The sequence below is a fragment of the Notamacropus eugenii genome, chromosome 5 (genome assembly GCF_028372415.1).
Source record: "Notamacropus eugenii isolate mMacEug1 chromosome 5, mMacEug1.pri_v2, whole genome shotgun sequence".
Taxonomy (NCBI): Eukaryota; Metazoa; Chordata; class Mammalia; order Diprotodontia; family Macropodidae; genus Notamacropus; species Notamacropus eugenii.
In genome coordinates this window covers 343,780,869-343,794,664 of record NC_092876.1, presented here as the reverse complement: position 1 = coordinate 343,794,664, position 13,796 = coordinate 343,780,869, and the positions used below count along the sequence as shown (strand labels likewise).

General features: G+C 38.5%; 1 protein-coding gene across 14 annotated transcripts in view; it reads left to right on the top strand.

Annotated features, from left to right (window-relative positions):
• GOLGB1 (golgin B1) overlaps nucleotides 1–13,796 on the top strand; it is a 76,102-nt gene that overhangs the window by 38,154 nt on the left and 24,152 nt on the right. For all 14 annotated transcript variants that reach the window (XM_072613838.1, XM_072613844.1, XM_072613842.1 and 11 more), the window contains 3 exons: nucleotides 67–143; nucleotides 1,245–6,460; nucleotides 8,291–10,217. In XM_072613838.1, the coding sequence (XP_072469939.1) occupies nucleotides 67–143; nucleotides 1,245–6,460; nucleotides 8,291–10,217 (7,220 nt within the window). The remainder of the gene's footprint in view (nucleotides 1–66; nucleotides 144–1,244; nucleotides 6,461–8,290; nucleotides 10,218–13,796) is intronic.

Genomic DNA, 13,796 nt, shown 5'->3' with positions numbered 1-13,796 from the left:
ATATAAGATGACTGGGATTTGATTTTTTTTCTGTGAAGCTAAAACTCTGTCCTGTCATCATTTCAGAAAGACTACGCACTCAGATTACTCTCCTAGAGGCTCAGCATGGATCTGAGATGGCTGGTGGAGAAGTGACAGGACAGGTAAAGGACTAAACTCTCAAAATGAAAAAATGAAAAAGAGAATGAACTAGAGTAAAGAGAAAGATCATAGTTTTACAGCTGGAGGAGACCCTCGAGGTCATCTTGGTCCAACCTCCTCCCCCCCCCCATTTTACAGATAAAGAAACTGAGGCTCAGAGAGGCTAAGTCACTTGCCCAGAGTTATACAGGTAGTAAGAGTCAGAACTGGGGTCTGAACCCAAGTTCTATGATTCTCAGGCAAGCAGTCTTTATATCATGCCATTGCATTATCTTTCCAAGTTGATTTTAAATCTGAACATGTATGGGAGACATAGATGGTATGATTTATACTTCATTTATATTTACATTTGTATCTAGATATCTTGAATCCTTTCTTTACTCTGAAATAACCATAGCTCTACATAGCTCATCCTGTCATTGTTTTTTTTTCACTCTTTGCTAAGCGCAGCTCTGTATCTGTGTGCATATTAGAAGGCAAACTGTATGTAATCACAGTATCATAGTTTTAGATTTGGAAGGGACTTTGGAGGTCTTCTAGCCCAGTTCTCTCATTTTTGCAGATACAGAAACCTAGTAGACATAGAGAGGTTAAGAGACTTACCCCAAATCATACAGCTCATAATAGCAAAGGCAGGATTTGAACCCAGGTTCTGTGAGTCTAGATCCACAGAGCTTTCCACTGTGCAAGTTGCCTTAATCATTTCTTTTGATTCCACATGGCTAGTATATGGGTTGTGCTCAAACTTTGAGGTTTGGCTAGGCAGCTTTAGTTATTAAAGAGGATGTTTTGACATTGTGGTTATTTTTGCTTAAAACTCTTATATAAAAGCATGGTGCCTTAATGTCCTTTCTTGTAGAGAGGAAATTTGGATGTTGGTATTATTTTATCTGAATGTAGAATGTCAGTTGGATTTAGAACACTCTATACATTCATAACTCTTTGATCTAGTACCTCCACCCTATCTTTTTCCAGGGTTAATTTTAGAGAGATAATCACTCTTAATTTCTGTCTTGATAAGGAAGCAAATACTTTAGTCTCTCTGCTGCTTTATAATCCTGACATTTTCATTCCTTTTTCTTTTTTTAAAAATTTGACTGCAGATCACCAATGATGAAATCACCAAAAGCAGTACCAATAAATCTCCTAATGACGAAAGTAGACAAGAAGACAACTTGGAGATCATTGTTTCACAGAAACATAAGTTATCAGTTTTATTGTTGGAAATGAAAGAAGCCCAAGAGGAGATTGCTTTCCTTAAAGGGCAGCTCCAGATCACAAAGCCCAATACCAACTTGATTTCAGAGACATCTGAACAAAAGGAAATCAAGCAGACAGAAGGTGAAGGAATGATAAGTGAAGGCTTAGGACAGAGCTTTCCTTTAATGCAAAGTGAAGCATGCAACCCTATTGTTATTGATGTGGAAGGTCCAGAAAGCAGCATACCACCAGAGATACCTGTAGCTCACGTTGCCAACACTGGAGTGGAAATGGAGTCAGCAGAAGAGACTGGAAAAGATGCTCTTTCTGTAGCTCAAGATCTTATTTTGTCTCAGCAAGATGAATTGAAAAGATTAGAAGGACAAATATTGGAACTTGAATCAAGTCTTCAGAAAGCAGAGGAATCATATGAGAAAAGTTTAGGGGAGAAAGCTGAGGAAATCAGTAAGCTAGCCCAGCTAGTAGAGGACTTTAAGAAAAATGAGGAAAAGAATAAGAGCACACTCAGTGCTCTGTGTGATGAGAGAGATCAACTTTTGGTTCAGGTAAAAGAGCTTTGCATCATTACAGAACTAAAGGCACAAGTAAAGCAACTTGAAGAAAACCTTGCAGAGGCAGAAAAACAAAGAATATCTGACTATGAAAATAAAACCACCCAGGAGAGCCTGCTAACTGAGCAAATTCAGAGTCTCAGCACAGAATCAAAATCAAAGGATTTGAAAATTGAAACCTTGCAGAAGGTATTGGATGAAGTACATTTCCAGCTTTCTGACCAGAGCATACTAGTCACAAATCTGAAAAGTGAGCTGCAAAAGAAAGAAAGTAAAATGTTTGATTTGGAGGAGCATATAAAGAATACCTCGAACAAGATGGAAGAGCTTTCCCAGAATCTTTCTCAGAAGGAACTTGAGACAGCAAAAATAGACCAACTTTTGTTAGAGAAAACCAGGGTCATAGAGGCCCTTCAACACGCCATTGAAGAGAAGGATCAACAGGTGACCGAGATCAGTGTATGTATGTCTGAGAAAATGGTCCAGCTTAATGAAGAGAAGTTTTCTCTTGGGGAAGAAGTCAAAGCACTCAGAGAAAAGCTTAGTGTACTGTCCATTTCTGAAGAAGGCAAAAAAGAGAAGGAAACAGAAGAGAAAGAGGAAGAATGTTCAGGTTCACAACATGATCAGGATGGTAAAGTAGTTTCAGCTACACTGATAAATAATGAAGAACTTCAGAGTGAATTGAATCTTCTGAAGAAAGAGAGTGACCAGATGAAGAGAAAGCTACACGCTGCTCTCATTAACCGGAAGGAACTAATTAAGAAAGTCACTCAGCTAGAGAAAGAATTGGCAGAAGTGAAAAATGAGTGTAAAGAAAAGACCTTGTTGCATGAGGGGGATAGTATAAAAGCGGCCCAGCAAGGTAAAGATGAGGAAAAAAATGCAGAAGAATTTGTTACTTCTGAAAGTCGGGAAACTGAAATGTCTTTAAATCAAAAGATATCTGAGAAAGAACTAGAGCTACAAAATGTAAAGAGAGATTTGGAAGAGAAGGTAGCAGTTGAAGAACAGCTACAGGCATTGATCAAAGAGATGAAGCAGAGCTTGCAGGATAAATTAAACCTCATAGATGTGCTTAAAGCTGAAATAACTGAAAACCAGACAGTCATCCAAAAATTAACCACTTCTAACAAGGACTCTGGAGATGGCAACTCAGCAGCACCCATAAAAGAGACAATAGTAATTAGCACAGCTGGTGCAGAAAGTGGAGAACACTGGAAACTAGAACTAGAAGACAGAATTTTGAATCTTGAACAAGAAAAGGAACAACTACAAAAGAAATTACAAGAGGTGCTAGCTTCTCGCAAGGTGACTTTAAAAAAAGCACAGGAGAAAGACAGACACCACAGGGAGCAGCTAAAACAGCAGAAAGATGATTATAATCTCTTACAGGAACGTTTTGATGAACAAAGCAAGGAGAATGAGAGCATACGAGACCAGCTACGGGAACTTGAAATACGAGTAAGAGAGACTACAGACAGTGGTTTAGTTGTGGAGAATAACACACAGGAATTGGGCACAGCTTCTCAGAGTTTGAGTGGGCCTATTTCCAGAGCCAAAGAACAGTGGCCGCCGCAAATGACTTCAGAATCTGGCTTGCACCCAGATTGTGTAGAGCATTCAGGAGGCAGAAATGACCTTCAGGAAGAGGTCAGTTCGGTAGAACTGCTTAGAGCTCAGCTAAAAGAGCTACAGATTCAGAAAGAAGATCTAGAATTCAGAGTCAGCTCTACCATAAATGACCTTTCTGAAAAATCAGAAGAGGCAATTAAGTTACAAGAGCAGATAACAAAGCTGCTTTTAGAGGCAGAAGGTCTTAAAGTAGCTGCTCACGAGGCTGAAGCTCAGGTAACCAATATGAAACTTGAATTGGAAAGTAGTCAAATGGAAATTAAACAATTGGAACATTTAAGGGAATTACAACCTGAACTAGATGAATTGAAAAGGCTCATGAAGAAAAAAAATGAAGAAGTTGATGTCCTTCATGTGCAAGTAAGAGAAAAAGATGAGATCCTTATTAAAGTGCAGACTGAGATTGTAGAGCAAGAGGATTTGATTAGGGCATTGCATGCACAGTTGGAAATGCAAGCCAGAGAACATGAAGAAAAAATTAAACACTTGCAGATAGAACTTTCTGAAATTCAACGGAAACCAGAGGAGGTAGAAGAAGAAGCTAAATCTAAGCAGCAAATGAAGAGAAAACTCCAAGCTGCACTTATCTCCAGAAAAGAGACCTTGAAAGAAAGCAAATGTCTTAAAGAAGAGTTGTCCTTGGCCAAAAATAACATTGAGACTCTCACAAAGACTCTGGCAGATGCAGAGAGCCAAGTTTCTGCTCACTGTAAAGAAAAGAATGTATTATTAGACAGGTTGACTGTTCTTCAGGAAGAGAAAGAGAGACTTATTGCAGAAGTAGACAGGTCTTTATTGGAAAGTCAGAATCTCAGTAGCTCTTGTGAAAGTCTGAAGCTAGCTCTAGAAGGTCTTACAGAAGACAAGGAGAAGCTAGTGAAAGACATTGAATCTTTAAAATGTACCCATGTTGCTGAAAACACTGAGTGGCAGGAAAAGCACAAGGAACTGCAAAAGGAGTATGAAATTCTTCTTCAGTCGTATGAGAATGTCAGTAATGAGGCAGAACGTATTCAGCACGTTGTGGAAACTGTGAGACAAGAGAAACAAGAACTATATAGCAGGTTAAAAAACACAGAAGCAAAGAAGAAAGACACAGAAAAGCAGCTTCAGGAAGCAGAACTGGAAATGGAAGAAATGAAAGAGAAGATGAGGAAATTTGCAAAATCCAAACAGCAAAAAATCCTTGAGCTGGAAGAAGAAAATGACCGCCTTAGAGCAGAGGTCCATCCAGCAGGCAGTGAATCAAAAGAACCTGCAGAAATGCCTCATTCCAGCCCCAGTGTGAAGGAGGAACTAGAGGATGCTAAGCTAAAGTATGAATCTCTTTCTAAGGAGTTTGAAACATTAATGTCTGAAAAATACTCTTTAAGTGAAGAGATTCAGAATTTAAAGCAGCAGTTGGAGGAAACAGAATCCAAATTGAGAGAAAGTATAGAAGGCACTAAGAAGCATGAGATCCAAATGGATAGTGTAGAAGTGGCACAGCAAGCTGTGTCTGTAGGGGTGCCTGTGCCAGCTGAAGTTGAAGAGCAAGTCTCTTTGAGGACAAATGCAAAATCAGAATATTCAGCACCCATCCCAGTGGAGGGCAATGCCATGACAGATGTCAGTGTAAATGACAGTATAAGTTCACATGATGAAATTAATACCTACATACAGCAAATTGATCAGCTTACAGAAAGAATTAAAGAGCTAGAGGAGGAGAAGAAGATGAGGGAAGAAGTGGATTGTTCTTTAGAAGAGAAGAAAGATGCCTTACTAAACCAGTTAGAAGCAAAGAATGGTGAACTGAAAACTCTTCATGAAGAAGTTACTAAGATAAACTTGTTAAATGAGAAAATCCAGGATGAACTTGTCAAAGTCACCAGGTTGAAGGAAACAGTGGAAATAGAGAAGGATGATCTGGAAGAGAGACTTATGAATCAGTTAGCTGAACTTAATGGAAGCATTGGAAATTATCAGCAAGATGTCACAGATGCCCAAATGAGAAATGAGTTGTTAGAATCTGAAATTCAGAACCTTCAAAAATGTGTAAGTGAACTGCAAGAAGAAAAGCGGCAGGCAGTTAAAGAGAAAAACAGGATTGAGTCAGAGATCCGGAAGGAATACTTGGAGAAGCTACAGAGTGCTCAGAAAGGAGGACAGGGCAGTAAAACTCATACAAAAGAGCTTCAGGAACTGTTGAAAGAGAAGCAACAAGAGATAAAGCAGTTGCAGAAGGACTGCATCAGGTATCAAGAAAAGATAAGTGGTCTAGAGAGAACTGTGAAGGCTCTGGAATTTGTACAGAGTGAGTCACAGAAGGATTTGGAGATGGTCAAAGAAAACCTAGCCCAAGTGGATGAAGATCGTAAGAAAACCCAGGCAGAACTGGACTACTGCAAAGTGTTGCTAGATGACACTCAGAGTGAAGCAGCAAGAGTTTTGGCAGATAGTCTCAAGGTGAAAAAGGAACTTCAGTCAAATAAAGAACTTGTTAAAAGCCAAATGAAGCAAAAGGATGAAGATCTTGAAAGAAAACTGGAACAAGCTGAAGATAAGCATATGAAGGAGGTCAAGAACATGCAAGAAAAATTGGATGCTTTGCATAGAGAAAAGGTCCACTTGGAAGAGACTTTTGGAGAAGTTCAAGTCACCTTGAACAAAAAAGACCAAGAAGTCAAGCAGCTTCAGGAAAACTTAAACAGCACTTTGGCCCAGCTTGCAGCCTTCACCAAAAGCATGTCTTCTCTCCAGGATGACCGAGATCGAGTGATAGATGAGGCTAAAAAATGGGAAAGAAAATTCAGTGATGCTATTCAAACAAAGGAAGAAGAAATCCGGGCTAAGGAAGAGAACTGTAGCGTTTTAAAAGACCACCTAAGGCAGATGTCCATCCACATGGAGGAGCTGCAAATTAATATATCCAGGTAAAATTATTATTACTTCCTGTAATCTTTACTTTAATACAACTATAGGCAAAGGACTTTCTCCTTATTTAGGTCATTTTTATTTCCTTTAAATGCCGCTTTGTATTCTTATATTCCCTCCTTTTTAAAATTTTAAGCTAATCTATGTATTTGCAATCTGCTGTGTAGTCATAGACACTGTGAAAGTAGTGTCAGAAATCATTTTTGCCCTCAAGAAATTTATACTCTAAAGCCTGGGAGAATTAAAATTAAGAGGAAAACAAGTGCCGAACTTAGCCTTAACTAGAGCAAAACGGGAAGAATGTTACAAATTTAGGAGGGCATCATGTTTGAAAACGGTTACTAGAACAAGTAATTATTCCCTGTATGTGTGAGATAAATATATTGACATCTTAGGTATGCTACATTCCATAATACACACACACACACACACACACACACACACACACACACACACACATATAATATTTAGAAGAACTATCTGATATCAATTTATAGATAAATATTAAGTGATACAAACATTGATATAAGTATAAATTTGGTCAGAGGGAAATTTAAGTGGAACAGCGGTGTAAGTTTTATGGTTGGAAAAAAAGTACTCCATCTCTTCTCTTCCATTGACTAAATAGAGAAAACTTGACATTAAACAAACTGCAGAGGAAGGTGTTGCCTTAGAGCTGACATTTAGCTAGTCCTGAAATTGTCCTTGAATTGTAATAGTACCGCAGTAGGTGTACTTTGTCTTCTTCCTTCTGGCCCTACACGTTTTAGATGGAGAAGAACAAATATGAGCAGAAGGAATGGGTCCACTTTGTTGGCATTAAGTTGGTCCCCTAGGGGGCAGTCAAGAGGCAAGTCTGTGAGTTTTTTCTTCCAGTGCTCCATAGGGTCTTTATCCTTATCTACCTCATCTAAGGTAACATAAAAACAAACTGCACTGTGAACCTGGCATAATAGTACTCTTCCACCCCAATTGTGGTGGTGATAAGCCTCTACAAAACAGTTTCCTCTCCAGGTCTCCACTTGTCATAACTTTTTGGCAGGGCAGTACAAATAGCAACAGTACAGACATGGCATATGAGCACGTCTTGTGTTAGCAGTATCTCTCGAAATTAACAGCTATGTTTTGTTTGGTTTCAGGTAGTTTTATCTTCTAAGTCCTTGGCCCATTTCTTTCCAGTACCATGCTAGGTTTTCCTTAAAAGATTATAGTTCAACTTAAGAATTAACACTTCCATGCATCGCCGCCCCCCCCTCCCCCCCCCAAATCAACACCAGATGCTGGTTATAGATTTAACCAGCACCTTTCATGTAAAGTTGGAGGGTGTAATAGCCTTTATTATTTTCTGGAAGAATAAGTTTGGTTTGGCATTAAGAGTTTAATGTATACACCAAAGAATGATGCTCATAGAATATTTATATATTGTATCCCTTTCTTGAACTTGTTTGCTTTCTCTTTCTCCATGTGTGTGCACATACACATATACTTTCATACATACATATGTATATACATATGTATGTATGTATTTGGCTATAGGTTGCTTATCTGAAAAATAAAAACTTGTTTTTAATAGATGTTGATAGGTTACAGAAATAGCAACCTGATATTTCTCATTATTCTTAGCACCTAATAAACCTAGAGACTATATTCTAGGCATAAGAGATAGTTAGTATAAAGGTAAGGAATGGGGAGATTGTGTGAGGAACAACAAAAAGATCAATGTAGCTTGATTGTACAGCACATAGAGAGGACTGGTAAGACAAGGAGGCATCAGGTTTTGTAGGAATCTTGGGATCTTTAAATTATAGTCATTTTCTTTCTCTTTTCAGACTTGAGCATGACAAACAGACTTGGGAGTCCAAAGCCCAAACAGAGGTCCAGTTTCAACAGAAGGTCTCTGAAAACCTGCAGGGAGAAAATAAAGGACTTATGTCTCAGCTCGAAGAATCTAAACAGATGTATTCTAATTCTCAGAATGAGTTAGCTAAATTGGATGTGGAAGTTAAATCTCTGAGAGACCAGTTGACTGAAGCAAATAATTCTTTTGCAAAATGTAAGGAAGCCAAGGAAAAATTGGAGGGAATTATAAAACAACAGGAGACTGACCTCCAGAATTGCAAGTTCAACTGTGAACAGTTAGAGACTGATCTGCAAGCCTCTAGAGACTTGACCAGTAAACTACATGAAGAAATTAGCACCAAAGATCAAAAGATTATCGCTCTCCTTTCTGCTAAAGAGGAGGCAGTCTTGTTAGCTATCTCTGAATTGCAACAGCAACATGGCAAAGAAGTTAAAGCATTGGAAAGCCAACTGACCCAGAAGGAAGAAGAGAAAGCTGTCTTAGAAGATGAGAAAAAGAAAGCTGTAGACAAAACCAGTCAGCTCATGGAAACAATGACAACTATCAAAAAAGATAGCAAACAGCAGAAGGCTCAGTTGGATTCCTTCACTAAATCCATGTCTTCTCTCCAGGATGACCGAGATCGCATTCTAGGAGACTACAGGCAGCTAGAAGAGCGGCATCTCTCAGTGATCTTGGAAAAAGACCAGCTTATCCAAGAGGCTGCTGCCGAGAACAATAAGTTAAAAGAAGAAATCCGATGCCTTTGGGGCCAGATGGATGATCTCAATTCTGAAAATGCCAAGTTAATTGCAGAACAGTACCAGAGGATGACAAAGGACTGTCAGCAAAGGCATCTCTTTGAAATTGGGCTTCAGCAGAGTCAAGAGTTAGAAAATGAAAATATCAAATTAGAAAGAAAGTTAAAAGAATCTGAAACATTAAGGGAAGATCTAAAAAGGTCTTCTGATGCCCTGGAGGAGGAGAAACAAATCTTGGCTAAGGAAGTTGAGGGCTTGAAAACTTCTGTCTCACAGCTAAAATGCCAGGTGACAACTTTGCAAGAAGGGGGGTCTTTAGGAGATTTTCAGGCACAGTTGAAAGATGGAGAAGAAGAGGTACAGAGGTTAGGTATGACACTCTCCCTCTCTCAGAAGAAAGTCACAGAACTAGAAGAAGAATTAGTACGAGTACAAAAGGAGGCAGCTAAGAAGGTGGGAGAAATTGAAGAAAAGCTCAAGAAAGAATTGAAGCATCTTCGCCATGATGCAGGGATAATGCGCAATGAAACTGAAACAGCTGAAGAGAGGGTAGCCGAACTGGCAGGTGATTTGGTGGAGATGGAACAAAGACTACTGATGGTCACTGAAGAAAATAAAGACCTCAAAGCTCAGATTCAGGCCTTTGGAAAGTCTATGAGTTCCTTGCAGGATAGTCGAGACCATGCTAATGAAGAATTACAGGAGCTAAAAAAGAAGCACACTGCCAGCCTTGAAGAGCAACAGTGTCATATAGGTGCTTTAAAGAAAGAGATGTCCCAGCTGAGAGAGGAGCAGATTTTGTTAAGTAGAGAGAGAGATGATCTTGTTTCTAAAATTGCCTCTCTGGAGAGCCATGTTGAAGATGATAGCTCACTATCTCACCTTGAAAAGCTTAGCCAACAGCTCAGATCTAAAGATGAGGAGTTATTTCACTTGTCCTCACAGTTGGAGGATTCCTCCAACCAAATACAGTCCTTTTCTAAGGCCATGGCCAGTTTACAGGCTGAAAGAGATCATCTCTTGAGTGAATTGGACAAAATGCGAAAGTCAGAAGAAGGGAAGCAGTGGTCATCATCCCAACACTTTACCAGCCCATCTGAAATACAGAGCTTAAAGAAAGCAATGTCTTCACTGCAAAATGACAGAGATAGATTGGTGAGTACATGCTTTTCTCCCCTTTGCAGGTTAACTGCGAGTCATTGAAACAATACTATTAATCTTTCTGGAACGTGAGTAGAGTAGGGATCTAATTTAAAAAGTCGTCATTGAAAGACTGCATTAGTATCAATAGTAGTTTACTGGAGCCTTACAATAATATGGTCTTCAAAGTCCATTATGCTTAGAAAACTCTGATAGTAATACGATTAGATAAAACTACTCCATTTTCTTGGAATGCGCCCTAACTTTTGATAAGGCGAAATCTAGAATATGGTGTTAGGGGTGGGGTGGGGCCAATTAAGGGATCTTTCCAGTAGTCTAAGTGAGAGATGACAAAAACTTGAAATAAAGATGTGGTATGAATGGAAATAAGGTAAAGGATGTGAGAGATATTAGGGAGATGGAATTTAAAAAGACTTGGCAGCTGATAGGGGAGTAGTCAAGGATGAGTCTAAGATTGTAAACCGAGGTAACTGGTATGATAGTGGTGTCATCAACAGAAATAGGGAGTTTTAAAGGAAGGATTGGTTTGGAGGGAAATATAATGAATTAAAGTCCCACCTTGTTTTGTTCAGCCCATAGAATCCAATAACGGGAAAATAACTTCTTAAGCAGTTTATCTGAAGATTTAACAATAAACTAACAGTATAAAAGAAAGGAAGGCAGATATAAAACTGGGAGAGCTTATCAGAACTTATCTGAGGCTGAGGAAGGCACTTATAGAATTTATAGGAATCTAGAGCTGGAATGTTTTTCAGAAATCATCTAGTTCATTTTGCATCAGAATCCAAATCTTATTAGATTTGAAAATCATTTTCATTTTTGTAGAAAAGAAGAAATGACTCTTTTCATTTATTCACCTCCTAGACACTAAGAATTCTGTTTTCATTTCAGAAAACAAAAAAACATAATGCAGTGTTCAGTCTATTATAGAATCTGAAAGTTGGAAGGCACCTTAGAGACCATCTTACTTCAGTCCTAATCAGAGATTATCTGACATACAGTATTGATGAACTTCTCCAGGCAACCAAATTTTGGCATAATTTTCCATAAGCCCTCACAACTAAGTGTCAAAAGCCTTGGTCAGATCCACAAATGTTGTATACAGACCTCTGTTCTGCTCCTGGCATTTCTCCTGGAGTTGTCGGGTAGCGAACACCATATCAACTGTTCCTTGGCCTTTTCTGAAGCCACACTGGCTCTCAAGTATATGCCCATCTTCCAGGTGAAGGATCAGCTTATTAAGGAGGACTCTAGCAAGAATTTTGCCAGCAATGACAGAGAGAGATCCCCCTGTGATTGTCGCAGGACAATCTATTCCCATTTACCCTTATAGAGATGGACAATGGAGGCATCCTTGAACTCCTGGGGGATAAGGTCCTCTTGCAGTATAACCTGGAAAATTATCTCCAGCAAAGAACTGACCATCCTTACGTCAAGCAAATTTTTAGTAGCCCATATGGCCTGCTTTCTCATCTCTATGACATTTTCTTGGTTTTGCAACATATGGCCCTTCCCTCATGAATAAAAATACTTCTTTAAAACTTCCTATTCAAGCCTTTGGACCAGTTATGAACTCCTGCCGTTAAATTCACAGCCTAATTTTTGTTTACTCGTCTGCAAATGAGTTTAGACAACCTCCTTTTACCCCAAGGCAGGGATGCTCGTTTTCATCTGGTTGGTTGTTGGTTGTTGTCCTTTGTCTTCGAAGAGGACCAAAATGTCATCACCATTGTAAAGTGAAATTTCAGTGTGTCCAGCTGTGGCTGATCAGACCAATACGAGCTCGGAATGCTCTACTACAGGTTGGGCACAGATAGTCCGTATGAATATTTGGGGTGCATATCCCAAACATACGCATCCTGCGTTTACTTTGTGCTATCTCAACTCTGCTTTGTTCAAAGAGTACAGCACCTTGTGGGCATGACATGTTGAGTGGTCCTGTGCCAATGTCTCTTATGTTGCACAGTCAAATCCAGAGTTCTTGAGAGTGTCCTTATATCATTTCTTCTGGCCACCATGTGATCGCCTGCCCCATGCAAGTTTTCCATAAAATAGTCAGAAATTATCTAATCTCTCCTTGAAGACCTCTGGTGAAGGGGAGGAGCAGACTACCTTCTTTAGATGGTCCACTCCACTTTTGGATAGCTCTCATTATTAGGAAGTTTTACTTTACATCAAGTCTAAATCTGACTCTCTACAACTTCTCATTTTTTCTAGTTCTGTCCTGTGGGGCCAAGCAGAGCAAGTTTAATTCCTCTTCTATATGATTGTACTTTAAGTACTTGAATACAGCTATATACTTATTAATCTTTTCCTCTTCAAGTTAAACATTCCCATTTTCCTCATACAATTCTTGTATTTTTTGATCTCAGGGTCTTTCAGCAGCTTTGTCAATTCTTATGGATTTACTGGTTCATTCTATCAGACATTCAAAGAGTAATTCATTCTAAGTTACACAAATTGTAAAAGTAGCAAAAGAAGGAATCCTGTGAAATTGCTTCATGACACAAATAAGGTCTTGAAAGCTAAACCAGGAAGAGTCATAACAGAGAAAGAAAACTATAGACTTATTTACCTAGTGAAAAAAAATTTAAACTATTAACAAAGAGGCTATGGCAACTTTTCACAAAGATTATACACTATGACTGAGTTGGATTTATAGTAGGAATGCAGGGCTGGTTTAACATCAAGAAAACTAAACATAGTTGACCATATTGATAACAAGAACAACAAAAATTGCATTAATAGCAGCAGACAAAGCTTTTGACAAAATACAACACCAGTTTCTATTAAAAATATAGGAAAACTCAGGAATAAGTAGACCTTAATGTGGTGAATAGCATATATCTAAAACTAAGAGCCAGTATTACATAATAGGATAAACTAGAGTGCTTTCCAATAAGATCATTGTGAAAGAAGGATGTCCATTGTCTAGATCTCAAACTTTGCTCTAAAACAATAATTATCAAAACAGTTTGGCACGTGTTAAAAAAATATCAATCAGTGGAACAGATCAGTTATACATCATACAGAAGCAAATGAACCTAGTATAGCCTAGTGTTTAATAAATTCAAAGATCCCAAATACTGGATCACTATTTGATGAAAACTGGTGGGGAAACGGGATAGCAATATGGCAGAAATTAGATTTTGACCAACAACTTCCACCTTATACAAGATAAACAACAGATTTATATATAACCTAGATAGGAAAGGTCTCATCACAAACAAATTAGAAGAACAATGAAGAAGTTACCTTTCAGGTTTGTTGCCAAGGGAAAAGTTCATGACTAAGTAAGGGCTAGAGAGGATCACAGAAGGTGAATAATTTTGATCATTTAAAAGTTAAAATTTTTTGCACAAATAAATCTAACACAGGTAAAATTAGAGAGGGAACATTTAGCTGGGGGAAAATATCTTTGCAGTAAGTTTTTCTGATTAAAGTCTCATTTCCATGATATACAGGGTGTCCTCACAGTCTTAGTTCAAGTTCCAGCTTGTTGGAAGTTCAGGTTAAAGTTAAGATTGTTTAAAGTGTTAAGCTTAAAGCTTTAGACAAGCTTAAGAAAACTTA